Raw genomic sequence first — 19,387 nt, forward strand, 5'->3', positions numbered from 1 at the left:
CAGTAGTTCCTTCTCAGAAACACTTTTGTTCTGATCATAACTGTGAGGATCTTCCTCTCTGTGTGATTGGTTTCCATGCTAAAAGAGTTTACTTCATCCTGCCCATTTAAATTGATAGCAATGCTTACCATGTTAACTCTTGCACATAGGAAATAAGGATAAACATCATTCCTTCCTAATATCTATCCACAATGCTAAAAGGGAAAATTTGACAACCATATCCTGACAACCTGCTTTACTTATATAATAGCACAATGATATGACTTTCTTATATTTTGGGAGATGCAGCAAGAGAAGAATTTTTTCGTGCCAGTATTCCATCCTCTCAGCCTTCAGGGCTGGAAAAAGGGGAGAAGACTTTGAGGCAGCAGAGCTGGAGGAGGTAGTGATGCTGTTAAGCAGCCAGGTTACCTGAGTGGGCTGTGTAGATGCTCATGGATCAAGTGACACTTAAGACGCTGCCAGGATTATCACGCACACATTTGACTTCACCATGGGTAGCAACTATCAGTGTTCATGTATGCACATGAAAAGTTGGGTTATGTATTCATGTATACATCAAGCTAAGCCTCAACCAGAATTTGGGGACAAGTAATGGCTCAGCAAGCTATAAACCAACCTGTTAAATAAAGTACAAGTTCTGTCCCTGAGAAGTATAGTTTCATACAACCCAAAGGGTACATTTAATATAACTTTTCAGACTCCTTGAGAGTCTTTGCTGTAGTGTAGAAGCTCAGGGAGAGCTGGTCCTCTGGTTCACTTCTCATTTCTCTTTTTTTTCCTGTCTGCATCCCTGATTCTTTCTTTATGCTGTGCTCACTCTAGCCTGTATATCCAAGTCATCCATGTATCAAGCAAGCAGGTGCTCCTTGAAAACTGAATATCAGGGATGCAAACCTGTGCATAGTCTGTTATGTAAATGATCCTGGGAAGTGGTTAGTGAGAAGCAGATATGGGACTACTTAGATAACAAATGTTATTGTTCTATCTCTAGGCTTGGTCTAAAGAAATGACATGACTTCTGGATGTGGACATTTTCTTGGTTCATGGACTTCAGGCCTAATACTAGCACACCCTAAACAACCCATTCCCTCCTGTGGGTTTCTAGGTCACAGATACACCATTAGGCACTTGAGAGTCAGTGCTAAGCATCATGCATTGTGTTGTAACTTCTCTACTTTTATTCCCCAATGTTCTGCTAAGGAAGTGTCATCTTGGGCCACCCTCCCTTCTCCCATTGGAAGATGCAGAGAGTTCAGCACATTGCAAACAAGAAGTCGAGTTCATATGTGTTTTTATCTTTTTAAAAAGACAAAAAATATATCCGTCTTTTGGAATATAGCATGGAGATGTGCCAGCTGATAGTGCCATGGGAAACTTGTCTTAGCTGAATAAGACTGTATTTAGGAGCTGGTTGAATGCCCAGGGTATCCTACTTGTTCACGTAGGAGGTAGTGTCACATAGTCATTAAGAATAAGTGCTCTGCTAAATTCAATGTCCTATTTCTAGAACTTGGTGAAATTTCTTCCAGATTCTAATAGTATAAAACCTGGGTATGCTATAGAATATCATTCAAAGAATATTTTAATGTCATGTATATATGTATGTCATGTATATATAACTTGGTTAGTTACTCTCAATCCAAACATTTTTTTACATACAAAATGCAAAGGTGTCTAGGAAGGTGGGAAGAATGGACTCCATTGTTCCATTTCAGAAACAAGGACAAGCCAACAGGTGTTTCAATGTTGTAAGAGATTCTGTTTGCCTGTAGCTGTTGAAGTTAAATCCTGATTCTGCCTCCCAACTCCATGCTCTCAGAAATTAGACTCAGACTCAGATTGTATTTACAAATACCTTGGTCATATAGTTAGGTTACTCTCTGACTAGATCATAACTAAAGATACTCATTTATTTTAACCTACATTTTGCCATGTGGCTAGTTACCCGAGCTCAGGTACCATGTTTTCATGCTTCCGTCTCCTCATCTCTTTTATGACTTCTCTCCCTGCCTTCTCTCACAGAATTATTTCTCCTATCAGCCCAGATGAAACATAGTATAACTCAGGATTATTGATAGAAAATTAGATTTTAATATCATAGAGGGTGGCTATCTGCCAAGCTCTTAGGCTGTTTAAGGCTTATTGCAAATAATAAAAGTTGTGTGTCTTTTATTCAGGACTGGGCATCTCCTACTATCAAAAAGGCTCTGTACATTTCACAAACTTCTATTTGTTTTCCTTGGGCAGTAAAAATTTTAATAGTTGAAGTTGTACATCTCAACATGTGGCAGAAGTACTAATCCCTGAAGCAGACCCCTATTGAATGCTTGCAAAGATAAGCACTATGTCTCTGTGACATAATGAAGGTGTTATCCCTTCCAGCTCACTCAGATGCTAGCACTGGATGGCTGGAGTAAAGAACTTGTCTTTTGATATGTTTGACTAGGCGGTCGATTCTCATAAAACATTCCACCATTTTAGATACGTTTAATCTTATCTGGGTTTGTTCGTTTGCACCTCTGTTGTTCATAGCTTCACTTAAATCTTTACCCCAAAACATCCTGTGTGAACAACAGTCTACCCAGATGCATCAACCCTTTGTGGTTTAGTGTGAAAATGAGAAACTACTGGTATTTATCTATTATAAGATTAAAAAGTTGATGGATGGATACAACCATATTACAATTGAAAGTTTTGTAATTTTTCATGTGTACACAACAGATCAAGTTTCCAAGCAAATGAGTTTTGCTCTTCTTGTAAGTAGTTATCTGGGATCTTGGTTGTTCTTTTCTTTATCTGAAGTTCTAAATGAGCAATTATTGGTTAAGTGATGAATGGCCTTTCTTACTGGATGCTGAAAGAAATTTTTATGTCTTGTCCTTTGTCAGTGAGATTGTGATCCAGTTGCTCTCTCTGTCTTAGATCCATTAGTGGATCTTATCCAGTTTGGCCTGGTGCCATCAGGAGAGGCTATATTTGTGTTCTTACAGCTGTCAACTGTCAATTCCTCCTCCATCTATGCAGCAAAACTGACACAGATATTAAACAGGCAAAGACAAATGAGACTAAAGGCTTTACTGTGTCTCTTTTCTTTCCCTCAAATCATGGCTCTGCACAGACCCCAGGAGGTGGGCAGCAAGCAGGGTTTTTCTAATCTCTCTCTGTCTGAGAACTGCTTGGGCCTGAAGAATCAATGCTTGGCTGCAAAGAGTCTTCAGCTTGTTAATAACATAATAACCTGATACAGAACAATGGGAGTGGGAATATAATATGCCGCAACATTTCTTTCAGTCACAGAAGATCTTATTCGGCGGAATGCTGAGCACAATGACTGTGTCATTTTTTCCCTGGAGGAACTCTCCTTGCATCAGCAAGAAATAGAAAGGCTAGAACATATTGACAAATGGTGCCGGGACTTAAAAATTCTCTATCTTCAAAATAACCTCATTGGAAAAATTGGTAAGTCTCATTCATTTTTTTCCTCATGACTTTTTTTTTTTTTTTATCATTTGAGCAGGAGACCTTTGAAAAAACAACTGAATAAAAAGGCCACAGGGAAAGAGAGGCAACCACCTCTTAGTAGCTGTTTGCAGATTATACCCCAGGGCACCCTTTGTGTAGTTGGCCCTGGCATCCAGAGGGATGTTTTTATGGAATTGGAAGCAGAGTTAAGTGTGAGGTGCATATAATCTCCTGCCAGTTTTCAAAGTGGGAGGATATGAGTCATGCATTCCACAGCTATACATCTCTCTGCAAAACTGGAAAAATCATGTCAGGATTTAAAAGTCCTTGTCATATATGTATACCAATAATTTTTATTTTTTTGGTTTAAAAAGTCACAGATGCCCAAACTTGTAAGCAACCAAGATATCCTTCAGACAACTATGCTACATCCATGAAATGGAATGTTATTCACAGCTTAAAAGAAATTACTACTGAGGCATGAAAACAGAGGAATCTTCAATGTACATAACTGAGAGCAAGCAACCAATAAGCAAAAGCTAAGCCTACATGAGTCTAACTGACATTCTGGAAAAGACAGAAGTATAAAAACCACAAAAAGATCAGTGCTTTACAGGACCTACTAGTAATTAACAATGGATAGTCAGAGCATGTAGGATAATGTGGATACATGTTTGTTTGATGAGATACACACAACATATATAATACCAAATGCAGCTGATCTCAACCAGTTTACCTTTGGTAAACCTCTTATCTCCAAAAATAGTTACATTATTATTCACGACAGTGGCAAAATTACTGTCATAAAGTAGCAACAAAAATAATTTTATGGTTGGGGGGGTCACAACATGAGAAACTGTATTAAAGGGTCATAGCATTAGGAAGGTTGAGAAACACTGACCAAGAAGAAATGTGTGGATGATGATATGTCAAAGTAGGCTTATCAGTTTTGATGAGTCTGCCACTTTCGGATATGTTGAAATAATTAAATAAAATCGGATTCTGGTCAAGCCGACTATCTAGGCTGCAGTGGCTCTGCCTAGCTCAGCTTCCGTGTTTCTCGGCTGGAGGCCACGTGCGCGCCACAGCTAGAACTGGCCTGCCAGAAACACCAGCCCTGCCACCCACGAGACGTCAGCATGGGAGATGGCTCAATCTCCCACTCTTGTCTCTGCAAGGCTGGGCATTGCCTAGACCATCCCACCATCCACGTGGACCCATTAGAAAGATGAGACTCTAATGCTTAAAGATTAATCAAAGACTTATATATTTGGTAATGATCAGTAACAAGATACCCATGCAATCAGAAGTGTAACACAATACCCAACCTAGATATACCAACTACCTTTGACTGCTACAGACACATGAACATCAACCTCCATCTCCTCGCTATCTCTTTCTCCTCTCTTGTCACCTAGCTCCTCTTCCTTTTTCCTCCTCTCCTCCTTACTCCTCCTCTTCTTCTTCCTCTCCTAACTCCTCCCACCTTAGTTCCTCCTACACGGATAAGGTATTAATAGCATTGGGGACCAGCGATTGGGGTTGTGCTGGGAAAGAATGAGGTATTTAAGAGCTGTAAGTTATGGTCAGTTTTTCTATGAGGACAAATTTGCTCTGAAAAGTATATATTTTTAAATGTCTGTCAGAGAACCACACACTATGTTAGTTCAGTTATGCCATAGTGTTGAGTACAAGGTATTGTTATCAGTTTGGTGCATTAAGATGATTTTAGTTTGGAATGGAATTGACAGGTAAGTGCAGAAGTCATGGGGAAAAAAGATCAAACTATTAGTATTGTAACTGATGATCTTAGTTCCTGTTCTATTTCTGTTAAGAGATACCATGATCAGGGCAACTTATAGAAGGAAGAGTTCACAGGGAGCTGGTTTACAGTTTCAGAGGGTTCATGACCATCATGGTGATGTCATAACAGCGGACAATAAGGCATGGTATATAAGCTGAAAACTTACATGTTGAGACAATAGCTATATGGGCAAGAGAGATACATGGGTAAAGGCATGGACTTTTGAAGTCTTGAGGTCTATTCCCAATGACACAGCTTCTCCAACAAGGCCACACCTCTACCAAGGCCACACTTCTTTATCCTTCTACTCTTCCCAAACAGTTCCACCAACTGAGGACCAACCATTCAAACATATAAGCCAATGGGGACCATTCTAATTCAAACTGTTACACTGATAAAACTATTAGAAGAATGTAATACACACTATTAAGTAGATAGACTTAGTAATACTACCCTCAGGGTAAATCTCTCTGTTACTGGGTAAGCTGAGCAGCCACAGTTTTCTCCTGCCCAAGTAGGTTCATATTTTATGGCAGGAGGGAGCTAGATCATTTGTTCTCTGGCAGGAACATCCTAGAAGAAAAGAAAGAAGGAAGGAATGTAGGAAGGGAGGGAGGAAGGAGATACTGTGTATGCCCAGTTTCTTCTCCCAATTTTCCCATTGGATAAATTGATCTTTTCTTGTCTCCTGCATTCCTCCTTGCCCTAACAACAAGTTAAGAGGCAGAAAAAGGGTGATCTACAGAGTCATTTAATGGGGTCCTGCCATAAAGGAACAAATGGAGAGTCACTTCTTAAAGCAACTCTGCCTTACTTGTAAAAGCAAGCATGGGCTCTGGCATCAGGTAGACTTGTCTGTGAACCCTTTGTCTGTCCCTTATTTTTGATCTGTGTGAAAATAAGCAAGTCAGTTAAGCTGACCAAGACTGAGTTGGCTTATTTATAAACCAGTGCTAACAGCACTTACTGTAACAAGGGATGCAGGATGGCATAAGATGGTTTGAGGATTATTGTGCTTAAAATGAGTTAAGTGTTTAATGATGAAAGCTGCCAAGATATGTATGCCATTACTTAGCCCAGGCTGTCCTGGTTAGCCAACCAAAGCCAGAGGGAGAGGAGAAAAGTGAGTAATACTGGAGGAATAGCTGGAATTAGTTGAGATAGAGACAGTGCCACCTCTGGAGTCCAGGAGTGAGTGTTGAGGTAATAGTTAACTTTTCAGGGATGTGGAGAGGTTCTCAACAGGAGGCAGTTAGCTATGGCTGGAGACATTTTGGTTATAGATGTGTGTGCATGCATACATGTCCTACCCTAGCAGAAGACAGGAATACTACTGCAGGACAAGAATTATCCAGCTCAAAACATTAACATTACCAAGGCTGAGAAAACCTGGTAGCATGCTGTGGATAATTGGAAATTTGTTAGAAGATTATAAAAAGCCCAGATTTGCAACATTTTGGGAAGATTTAGTAAAACTATGTATTTCCTCACGTAAATATTCTTGGTGTCTTTTGCTTTACCAGAAAGTGGAAACTCTGACACACTGTTCAATTAAAAAGGCAGTTAGATTAAAAACCACCAGCTTTTATTCATGGGCACTTTGCAGAACCGTGCTAATTGTACAGATCTCAAAAGAGTTCCCGAAATTTTAATCTCCACAGCTGGGTCCATCACAATTACTAATTAGCAGCATAGTATTTCAGGCCTTTTCAGGGCTGTGAGAAAGCTTAAATTTTTGCTTCCGAAGTATTCTTAAATTAAACACTCTTTTAAATTCTAATAATGGGATTTTTCAATGCTGCTCCACCCATAGGCATTTAGGCATGTGTTTAGCAAGGGAAAGTACTTCTCTAGGATCCACACATGCTGTCCTACCATTGAGGTGGAAGTTTGCAAAGCAACTCCCTTTCCTAGAGCTCCCTGGCTCACTCAGTGGGACAGATGGGCTGTGGGAGGAAGGCTCTGCTCAGCTATGAAGCAAGTGTGAGCTAAGGACCATCTGGGGGTCCCACTAGAGTACAGAGCCTGGGGGTGGGGTAGCCACCAGTGATCTGCTCTCCCAACATCTCTCTTGTGGGCATTGTAAGGATGGGGGGGGGTTGCAGGCATTGATGCACAAGTCTCTTTCACCTGAATAGAGATTTGGTCAACCAGAAGTCTATGGTCCTGCTTGTGGCATTCGGAAACATTGGCTGGCACAGTAATTTGGGTTTGAGCTCTCAAACTTCTTACAGGCTGCTAAAGAGGGAACTTATAGAATCTTTGCCCATCTTCTGACTAGTTTGCTCTCTGCCTCTTGGGGATTTAACTGAGGAAATTCCACTTGTACAACTCTTACATTGATTTCCACTGGGTGATTCCAGCATTTGAGGGCTATGCAAATAACAAAGGTAGGGAGAAGAGTTCTTTGCAAGCCAAGTATCCCATTGTGGGGTGGCAATTTTAAAAGGAATGATATTTTTGTTCAGGATGTAGATGAGACATCCTGCCTTTCCTGATCACTGGCACACAGGAACCTCTAAGTATGATGGTGACTGAGTGCTCAGAGACTCTTTTGTTAACATTAGTACCACTTGAGTAGTTTAATCACTAAGAGAAGCCTAATTCATCCTGAGATGGACTCAAGGCATTGAGAACTATCTATTGTATATATATATATATATATATATATATATATATATATTTAAGTTTAAATGAACTGTGAATAGTGCTTAGTGCAATGATAGTAAGTCAAGCTTGCTACTCATAATATCTCAGAGGACCTGGGAGAGCATCATTGCTTAGGTGAGACAGGGACAGGGATGCCATCTTTCTTTTTTTGTCTCAAATCATTCTTCTTTTTAAGGTAAAGTGTAATGATTTAGTTCACAGCTCTGGAATCTTCTGGCTCTACCATTTAATCTTGGATATGTGCATTAATTCTGTATATATTAACATATGAATGTGTATACAGGCACGTACACACACACAGACACACACACAGACACACACACACACACACACAGAGAAAGAGGTGGGGGGGGACTGTGAGATGGCTCAGTGCGTAAGATGCTTGCCTCCAAGCCTGATGACCTGGGTTCAACCTCCAGGATATACATGGTGGAAGGAGAGACCTGACTCCCACAAGTTGTCTTCTGATTTCCACATATATCCTGTGACACATTCATTCATACCCATGCATTTGCCCACAATACATAAAATGTAATTAAATGGCTTTTAAAATGTAATATAGGTGAAATACCTAGAATATGATATGGCAAACACAAAATAGTTAGCTGTGTCTTATTATCAACTATTTTAGAAACACTTCAACAATGATTCTTTGTCTAGCTCATATTTGTTTTGTCTGAATGGGTTTTCAGATTTATTTTTAAAAATCCCATAATCTCATGATAGGTTAATTTTAGCTGTAAGTAAAGGAAAGCCCATTTCTTATGGCTTGCCTGTAAGGAAATCTATTATCTGTCCAAATATAGGTTGAGATAAAGTGGATTCCAAGGGCAGTGGGTCCCTTTTCTCTGATCCACCACCACAGAATAAAGCTGGTTCCTTTATGACCAAGCAGGGTGACTAATGTGGATAACAGTTATAACCTTGTAATCTTCTTGTAGTAAAAAGAGATACACAGTCCCAAAGCAGAGAGCACAGAGTTTTTGCCTGACTTTGACTACTTGGGCGGGGGGTGTCTTTTTCTTTAGCACATGGCTGCCAGGAAATGCTGCAGGCTGGTTGGCTTAAGGCTTTGTTCTGCTGTCTTCAAAACTGAGCAGGAATTATTGAGTACTGTACACTGGCCAGCTTGCCTAAACATAGCCCAAGTGGGGTTGGAGATGGATAGGGACATGTGCAAACATCAGTACTCTTAAGAGGAAGGGAGGAAGAGATGAAAGCTCTGCAGGCAACCCAGTGTCTGTTGTATAGGTGTTCTGTCTAGTTTTATGTCAACTTGACACAAGCTAGAGACGTTTGGGAAGAGGGAACCTCAATTGAGAAAATTTCCCCCACCAGATTGGCCAGTGGGCAAAACTGTGGTGCATTTTCTTGATTGATGAATGTGGGAGGGCCTAGATCACTGCGTGTGGAGCCTTCCCTGGGCTGGGAGTCCTGGATGGTGTAAGATATCAAGCTAAGCAAGCCATGTGGAACAGCACAGTAAGCATTCCTTCTGAGTCCTCAGCTCCAGCTTGCAGTTTCATGCTTTGAGAGTTTCTTCTGCCCTGATTTTCTTCAGTGCTGCATTGTTATCAGGTAGAGTAAGAAGAAACAAACCCTTTCCTCCCCAAGTTGCTCTGCATCAAGGTGATTTATATCACAGCAGCAGAAGGTGCAATTAAGACAGTAAAGATGGGAAAAGCCACTAGCCACGCGTAATCCTTTGCTTCTCTGTACCATTTTCAGGACGAGTTATAAAATAATATTCTCTCTTGAAGGCCAATTAATTATATTATTTGTGTTTCAGAAAATGTTGGCAAGCTGAAGAAACTTGAATATCTGAACTTAGCATTAAACAACATTGAAAGAATTGAGAACTTGGAAGGTAAGAATTTTCCTGTTTTTCATGGAGTGAATAAAAACTTGAAAGTAGCTCTATGAAATAGTATAAATACAAAAAGTATACTTTATATTTTACACAAATCTTGGTCATCTAGTTCTTATAAAACTTCAAACAGTAAAATGATATGTAAATTCAAGGCCAGAAATATGTTTCACCCCTTCCTAGGTTGGCCTCCTTACCAGAGGTAGCTGCAGTTGACATCTTTCATAGGTTGCATGTTTCTCTTTAGTTTTGCTTCATATCAATCAGACCAGATTGTATATATCATCCTTAACATTTTTTTTGACATGTGATGTGTGTGTGTGTGTGTGATAGAGAGAGAGAAAGAGAGAAAGATAAAGATAGAAAGAGAGAGAAAGAGGGAGAGGGAGAGAGAGAGAGAAAGAGAGAGAGGGAGGGAGGGAGGGAGAGGGAGAGAGAGAGAGAGAGAGAGAGAGAGAGAGAGAGAGAGAGAGAGAGAGAGAGAGAGTGTTAGAGAGAGTTGATGTCAGACAACTTGCAAGAGTTGGTTCTCTCCTTCCATATTATGAGTTCAGGGGAATCTAACTCATGCTTGGCAGCAGCTACTGACCTGTCTCTCTAATCCTTATGAATAATATTTTGAAAGTTAATTTCTTCCTGGAAATCACCTCAATATCTTGCTATGCAAGAACAGGGACTGGAGGCTGCATAATGTTGTAAATACAGAGGGATGAGCCAAGCATTTGTCTGCAGATGGACACTTGAGGATTCCGGTGCTTTGCTAAAATAAACTGGCGACACGCGCCCTTCTTCAGCGGCTCTGTGCATTTTCCGTCTGCCTCTCTGCCTGGGGTTTTATTTAGACTTGAAATTCCTAGGCTTCAATATGCAGATTTTGGAATATCCTGCCAATTTCTTTTTCTTCTAAAAGATTGTACCAGCTTCTCTTTGCGCCTGTTGGTCCACATGAGTGTCATTTCTATATGGCTTTGAAAACGCCTCCCCAGCGCTGAAATGCACTGGAACTCTGCGCCGCTCGCTCGGCACTGTTTGCTTTCGGCTCCTTTATTCGTATGGATCTTGGCTATGCTTATGGAATGTTGATATTTCTTCTTAGGTGAATTCTAAGATGTTTCCTGTCTTTTAGCCAGTTCTTCGATTGATTAGCCATTTTGGAAAATATACTCTTATACATTCTGAATACTAAGCCATTGTCATGTGGTTCAGATATTTTCTTTTGATACCCCACTTTTCCATGTATTTCAGTTACAATATTAGTATGCAGACATTTTGTACTCTAATGTACTAAACTATAATCAATCTCTTCTCTTGTAGTTCCTAACTACAGTTTTTTGGGTGTGTGTGTTAAGTTCTACATTCAACATCTTAATTTTTCACACATATCTTCTCCAATCCATCTCAAATTTACCATGTAAACTGAATCAAAAGACACTGTTTTCTTAAAATGTATCATGGTTGAAACACTTGGGCCACTCTTTAAAACTGAAATATAAATTATATACCATAAAATTCCCATTGTGAATGCACAGTCCAGCAAATTTGGTACACTTGTATGTTTCTAGAACATTTTCATCATGAAAAAAAGATTATATTGTTTAGTGCTTACTGTACAGGTGCCCCTCCAATAATGACAGCTGAAGATCACTTTCTCTCTCCATATTTCTGAATATAATACAAATGGAGCAGCAGCGAGCATGGACTCCTGGTCTGACTTCATCCTTTAAGGCACACTGTTTCCCAGTCTCTCTGCACCACAGCATGTCTCAGCACGTCATTTCCTTTCATGGGTAAATAATACTCCACACCATAGAGACACCACATCTTGTGTTCCTTGGTTGATAGGCACATGGAATGAACGCTTCACTTTTTTTGCTATTAAGAATTTTTTGTTGATGACACAGTGTGTAAAGTACTTGCTCTCAAACAGAAGGACCCAAGTTTGGATTTCTAGCACCCACTATATATCTTTTAATCATCTTTTTATTATTTTTTAAATTACATTATTTATTTACATTCAATTTATTGCCCCCTAGTCCTCCTCCCACAGTTGCTCATCCCATTCCTCCTCCCTCTGGCCTCCAAGAGGGTGCTTCCCCGAACCAGGCCTCCCCCTTGCCTATGGCCTCAAGCCTCTTGAGGATTAAGTGCATCTTCTGCACTGAGGTTAGATCAGGCAGACCTCTGCTATATATGTGCCAGGGGCCTCAGGCTGCTCCACGTATGCTCCTGGTTGGTGGCTCAGTCTCTGGGAGCTCCCTGGGGTCTGGGTTAGTTGAGACTGTTGGTCTTCCTATGGGTTTGCCATTCCCTTCAGCTTCTTCAATCCTTTCCATAATTCAACCATAGGGGTCCCTGACTTCAATCCAATGATTAGGTGTAAGTATCTGCATCTGTTTCAGTCAGCTGCTGGTAGGGCTTCTCAGAGGACAGCCATGCCAGGCTCCTGTTTGTAAGTACTTCATAACATTGGTAATAATGTCAGGCCTTGGTGTTCCCCCACCCCACCCCCATGAGATGGATCCCAAGTTGAGCCAGTCCCTGGACTGCCCTTCCCTCAGTCTCTTCTCCATATTTGTCCCTGCAGTTCTTTTAGACAGGAACAATTCTGGGTCAGAAATTTTTACTGTGGGTTGACAACCCCATCCCTACACTTGAGGACCTGTCTATTTACTGGAGATGGAGTTTTTGATTTCCCTGTCCCCAGTGTTGGGCACTTTGGCTAAGGTCACCCCATTGAGCATTGAGAATTTCTCTTCTCTCAGGTCTCTGGTACTTTCCAGAGGGTCCTCCCACAACCCACCCCTTGAAGCTGTTTATTTCCATCCATTCTCCTTCCCCTCTGGGCTTCTCTTCTGCCCTCCCCATCCCTGATCCTGTTCCCTCTTTCCCCTCCCCATCCTAGTCACATCCTAGGAATTAAAATTTGTATCTTGTTTTAGGACAGTCTCTATCCAATTAATGCTAAGTTAATTTCAATAGTAGACAAAACCTTGCTATTGTGTTCATGGTGCCGTCTTTCCCTTTTGCTGTAGTCACCACAAACCATGTCTTTATATATTACTTACCCATCAGTGCAGATTTATAATGACTGATTTTATAGTCATTTAAAAGTAAGCTAGGAGGGATAAGTACAAACAAAATGAGTTTACATGCCTTTTGCATTTACTAATGTAGTTACTTCTATTGAGAAGCCTTACCTTGTTTTAATATTTGAATTTGAAGATGGTAGAGAACAGGTTTTTAAGGATCAGATCACTATCATGAACATGTGTGGTTTAATGAATTCAACTTTTTGTGGCATTGTCTTCTGCTGGGCTGCTAGCATCACTGCAGATACATTTTCTACTTCTGAACATTCATCTCTTCAGGATATCACTGACTTTGACCTCGCAATGCCTAAACATGGACATTTGGCTCTTTGCTTCTTTGGTAGCTGTTATGTGAGAGAGGGAGGGAGGGAGGAAGGGAGGGAGGGAGGAAATGATTCTTTGGTGTGGCTTTTTTCATTTGGTATAATGCTAGTGCTAATCCACACTGCTGGTCCACACTGCCTGGCTTGTCCTGTCTGTGCTTCCCAGCTGACAACCCTGTACGGTAACAGGCTTTGCTTTAGGATTGAGTATCTTGAATGACACTTGAGTAGCCATCCAGTGGCTTATAGTCCTGGAATTTGCCACTGTGACTGCAAAAGCCCTACCCACAACAGCTGACAGGCTGATTCTGATATCTTCATATGAATTTGAGCTACTCTCCAGTGTCTTCATTTCAACCCCAAAGATGCCATTTAATGTGTTTTGGTATGGTAGATCTTCTGTTGACAGAAATCTCAGTTTTTGTTTACTTGTAAAAAAAAATATTTTGAAGAGTAGTTTCCCCGGATAAGGAATTCTTGACATTTTTTCCTTCTCTCATTTTCCTTTTTTTCCCTCCTATTTTATTTTCAGATATCCTTTCTTTTCTTAATGTCTTTCTTTCTTTAATCATTTCTATCTCATTTTAATAACCCCCATGTCTATTAACTGGATGTGATTATACTCATTGGAACCTCCATGCTTCCTAAGCTGCATATCTGTTTAAACTAGTCTGTCTTTTTATTCTGCAGTCTGAGACATCTCACCAGCTTTAAATCCCAGAATAATTATGTTAATTCTTTCTCATTCTAGAATTCATTTCATTTTCAATTAACTCTTTGATTTAACCACAATTTTCACCTTCTCACTCACCCTTGTATTGATCGCTGCTTTTCTGTGGTGCGATTGTTGTTGGATGGATGAAATATCATCTAACAATTTTTTATGTAGTTAGAACTCTGATTTTAATCTTTGCCATTCTCTGAATGCCTTCTCTTGATCGCCACTCTCTATTCGGTGATATTTTATTTAGGTAGTAGTTGCATGTCCTACAGTAAACACAGACTCCAGTGTGTCCAGTGGCTAGTGTGGGCTTGCAGTTGTGAGGTTGTTTCCCTAGGCAACCTCTCCTGTGTGGCATGGCTGTCTGCCCTGTGAGTGGGTGGAGCACGTTGACTGGCAGCCCTGCTGCAGAGTGAGGGGTGTGGAGCAGAGGCAGGCAAGCTGCTCTGCCACCCAACTGCCATCTGTCAATAGCTAAAACTGGGAGGAGTTCACTTGGGACACAGGGGTTCTAGTCTCTTTGTCTCTCCATGCAGAAAGGGTAATCTCAGTGACTTACCAACAGCCAAAAGTACACATTGTTCCTTTTGGATTTCTATCCTCAAAACCTGGAAATTGCCAGCATCAAAACCCCAAATCCAGGATCAGTACTGAGATTCAGAGCTCTATCACTGTCTTCCTGTTTTAGAAGAGTAGTCAGTCACTACTCTTGTACATGACAACTCTGTCACTGTTAGCTTGTGGTCAAATAGAATGACAACATTTACTCATCACGTATGTTCATGGTAATACATTTTACTGTAATTGTCAGAAAGTTAACGACAACCCTCACTGTTTTGGGCTATCCAGGGCTTGTTTTTCTTGAGAAGCTGTTGCTGGACCCGGGACTTCCCTTTTAACGGAGGTTCTGATCATTTACCACTAGAGGGCAACATCGTTGCTATTGTGATTTGAACTTTGCAAACTGCAGTCACAGCAGTGTGCTGCCAGTCTTTCACTGTCTGGGCAGATGCTTCCTTCTGTATTGGGCCTCCCAGCCCTAATGGGGAGGAACTGGGTTCAGGCTAGTTTGGGGACGTGCATATCAAGATTAGAAAGTATATAGAGAGACAGTAAAGAGAAAAGGGGCTCTCTCTCTCTCTCTCTCTCTCCCCCTCTCTCTCTCTCTTTTCTTTCTTTCTTTCTTTCTTTCTTTCTTTCTTTCTTTTTTTCTTTCTTTCTTTTTTTTCTCCTAGGATGCATGTGCTTTTGCTTTGAGGGCTAGATGTGAGAGAAGATGAAGATAGATGAATGATTCAGTCCATCTGCTACAGTGAAATGTTAAAAATGGAACGGTGCCCTTTCCTGCTCCCTCTTCTTTTCCTAGATGGCAAAGAAGAGGAGGAGGAGAAAGAGGGGGAAGAGGAGGGGGAAGGGGAAAGGAAAACAAAGACACCTGTCTCCATATTGCTTCCCCATCTTCTCTGTTCTCCATTTAGGAGTCACCAGGGTAGAATGAGGTCCCTGATGCTTCTCTCCCAGAACCATCCTGCTCTTACCTGGAGGAAAGGGGAGGGCACTAAGTGTTTGTGAGGCCTGGGTCAGTAGATGGTCTTCTTCAGGATAGAAGGCAAAAGGTGGAGGAGAGAATGCTTGCCTTGGCAGAGAATGGGTGGTCAAGTTTGGCTACCTAGGGACATGTCATCTGTGACATGGAAAACATGGTTTGAATTTTTACATTTAGGCCAAGTATAAGCAAAGTGAAAACTTTTTTAAAAAAAGCTATTATGAACACATGAACAGTCCTGAGACCTTCATCCATATAACCCAAAACCATGGCATTTTCATCTTGCTGGAATCTTGGAAATCAACCTTTTCTTATGTGAAAGAAAAAGAACACTAAATGTTTTGCAGAGCCTCCCCAAGGTAAATGTAATATCAGTGTCAATACAATGCATGGTTCTCATCTCACAGGTAGCAAGAGATTTTTTATTCTGAGCCAAGTAGAATGAACATGGTCTAGAAATAACCCAAAGTGTTTCCCCCAGATCATATGTTAATAGCGAAAGTGTACATGACCTCTTATGTCACTGAATAAAGTCATGTATCAGAAGAGTTATGGGGACCCGAGATGAGGTCTGTGGGTTATAGCAAAGCAAGGAGAAGCATGCTGCCTGCTTTGGATCTGATGCTGTCTGGTGGCCTTTGACTTTCTGGAAGCTCATGATCTGCTAATTTCACACATTCTGAAGGTTTTGCCTTGTAGTTGAAAGGACACTGGATCAGACACAGAAGGTGAGTGTTAAATGGCTTTGAAGGGACTAAAGATTGCTGAGGCAGCTGGGCTCTGTGTTTACTGTATTCCAGGTCTCTACAGTCATAATGTTCTGATCAGTCAAGCAGCACCAATCAATACAAGTGCCTCCTTTCCCTGGGGACCTCAGTTCACAGTCATCCTGTTGGGCAATCATCACATCCTGTGCATTCAGAAGCCAGATTTGCGATGTCCCATGCACTGGGAACGCTTATCCTTTGGATGTGATAGCGTTGAGTCTGAGTGGGCAGGACAGCAGTCTTTAGGAATTAAGGGCCGATCAGACACTATTGGTGCTGTCAGAGCTGGGACTTTTGGTCTTAAACTCATATTCGTTTAGAAGTATAGTCTATGTTAATTTTACCTGACAGCTCACTTATTCATTGAACCAATTTTAATCATACCCTCCCATTGGTGACTTTATCATGAACACATACAAATTAATACACACATACGTAATATGTAGAAACACTGTTAAACCAAGATTATAGAACATTAGCATTTAAACTTAAAGATAAAACAAACCAAATGTATTGTCTTAAAAATGAGTATCCCTTTCCACCATTGTGGATTCAAATTCAGACCAGTCTAGGTCACTTCCAGCTTGGTGGTGATGAATGCTTTTATTTAGATAGATACTCAAATATGTTTGGCATAAAAGCTTTATTATAGGAACTTTAACATTATGGTGATGGTGATGGTGGTAGTAATGATGGTGACAAAGAGGATGGTGATGAAGATGATGGTGATGATGAGGAGGAGGATAAAAATGATGATATTTGTAAAGCAGCTAACACTAGCAGAGATTCTCATATGCCAGTTCTCTGGTGTCCAACCTGCTCTATCACCCACTACCCCTCCTCTACCTCCATTATTCTCTTTATCCCTTCCCTCTCTTTCTTCCACCATTGCCTTCTTTTTTGCACAAACATGTCTTAACCTTTTGCATTATGCTAAAGACTTTCATGTATGTAGTAGCAAATCAGTTTTAAACATAATTTTCCAGTGTCCAGGGAGCTCTGATAGTAAGAGAAGAAGATAGGTTATAAGTATTCAATCATATTACAAGAAAATATCAGAAAGGACAAAAGACATACAGAGAATTTAAACATTAAAGAATGTCTAACTGTCACAAAAAGAAGAAAAGGACAGTCAGTATCTAACTTGTCACTCTACTTTATAGCTCCTGCATTTTCTATTTGAGTTAATAAGTAACTGATGGAACTATATTAAGAAATTATGTGAACATCCTGTCCCTTATCATACTTTCATGTTGGTTTTAATATTGTCAGTAATGATCCTGCAGTTCCACTATTGCACATTCGTTGGATGATATTTAACTTTAATCAAGAACCTCACCTTCTGCACTTATCTGTTCATTATTTCTTATATCCGCTTTTTAGTTTAATGTTCACATTGTTCCAGGTGTGGCCAGAGCAGCTCTTCCAAACAGCCCCCCATGTCCCCATGTGCTCTCCACAGTTTCTGAACACTTCCCTGCTTTGTGACATGTCAAGGTGTTGAGTTCTCTCTATCATCGATCTACCTTTCCTCCTTTCTCCCTTTTATACATTCTCAGTTTAAGTGGGCTTAGAAGATTACTTTCATATTTCAAGTGAAAGTTAATAAGAACCAAAATTACAATGCTCATAGTAGGTTTCAAAGATAGAAATCTATGAGAAAATTTGAGAGGAGGGGTGCCATTCTTACTAGTGATGTAGCCACTTGATACGCTGCCCTTGTAAATGACCTCCTGCCCAGGACAAGGTGGAGTCAGGTGCTGAGACCAAGGGAAGGTGAAGGGGGAAGGAAAACCATCATGTAATAATTGAATTCCATTGTACAATTTTGAGAAATAGGATAAAACTTACCAAATGGAACAAGGTTGCAGAGCTATGAACTAAGCTAAGTCAAGTTCAATTTGCTGACATGGCCACCAGAAAACAACAGAAAATTAGTATAATGGAAAGCACGGGGTATGGTGGAACTGTAGAAGTTTGGAGAACTAAGTTTACTTAGGGCCAGGATGCACTGACCACCTAGATTTAATCTTCAAATACTGAAGGCTGTTGAGTTTGCCATGTCATCCTCACAAGCATCATTAAATCACAAGGAAAGCCAGCCTTTACTGAACCAAGTCTATAGGGGCTGCCATGTTAACCAGGTAAGCCTTCCCCTAGTTCAGCAACAACTATAGGGAGTTCAGAAGCAGACATAATGTCGGTCCATCAAAGACGTGCCTATTGTGTTCTGGTATCAGAATGTCTAGTGAAGCTCTCAGGTACTGTACAAATTTATTACTACTGTCACCTTTTCCTCTTTTTTCTTCTTCTTTTTCCTCCTTTACAGGATGTGAGTGGCTAACAAAACTTGACTTGACTGTAAATTTTATTGGAGAACTTAGCAGTGTTAAAACCCTGACACACAATATTCATCTGAAGGAGCTGTTCCTCATGGGTAACCCATGTGCTGACTTCGAGGGCTACAGGCAGTTTGTGGTGGTGATTTTACAACAGTTAAAGGTATGCTCAGAGGAAAGATGCAGAGGTGGTGGTAGGGAAGTGGAGATAGAAGGAAATACACCAAACAATGAGAAGAAACAACCACAGGAATTCCTGGTTTCTTCATGGAATTTACTGCTTCAAACATTGGAATATTCTAGAGAGTAAAGTTGCATTATTTGATTTCTAACCCTTTGATGTTGTTTTTGAAACTTCAACAAATCTTTAAAAGGTAAGTCGTTGATCTCTCTGCTGTCTCATCAAAATGCTGGACATAACCATTTTCTGACCAGTTGAGTCATCTTTTGAAGTATACCCTTCACTATTACTGACACTCATCACTGTGATCCCAGAACTTAAGAGGTGGAGAAGAAACAGGACTGCAGCAAGGCTAGTCTGGTCTACATGGTGAGTTCCAAGCCACCCAGGCCTATACAATGAGATCTGTCTCAAAACTGCAAAAATAGTCAGACAATCAAACCAAAGCAAACAGGTTGCCAGACCCCATCCTCAAGACTTCTGAGCTGGGTCTGAATGACATGAAACATAAGATTTACATATCTAACAAACCCATGGGTGATACTTCAGGACACTCACCTGAGGATTGCTGTTCTGTTCTGTTCTGTTCTGTTCTGTTCTGTTCTGTTCTGTTCT

The 19,387-nt window shown here is 40.6% G+C and overlaps 1 protein-coding gene across 1 annotated transcript in view; it reads left to right on the forward strand.

The window, feature by feature from the left end:
• The window catches only part of Lrrc6 (leucine rich repeat containing 6), an 89,429-nt gene that overhangs the window by 5,791 nt on the left and 64,251 nt on the right, over positions 1-19,387 (forward strand). The window contains exons 2-4 of the mRNA XM_028773291.1: positions 3,295-3,462; positions 9,729-9,806; positions 18,582-18,754. Of these exons, the coding sequence (XP_028629124.1) occupies positions 3,295-3,462; positions 9,729-9,806; positions 18,582-18,754 (419 nt within the window). The remainder of the gene's footprint in view (positions 1-3,294; positions 3,463-9,728; positions 9,807-18,581; positions 18,755-19,387) is intronic.

The sequence above is a fragment of the Grammomys surdaster genome, unplaced genomic scaffold (assembly GCF_004785775.1).
Source record: "Grammomys surdaster isolate TR1022 unplaced genomic scaffold, NIH_TR_1.0 224, whole genome shotgun sequence".
Taxonomy (NCBI): Eukaryota; Metazoa; Chordata; class Mammalia; order Rodentia; family Muridae; genus Grammomys; species Grammomys surdaster.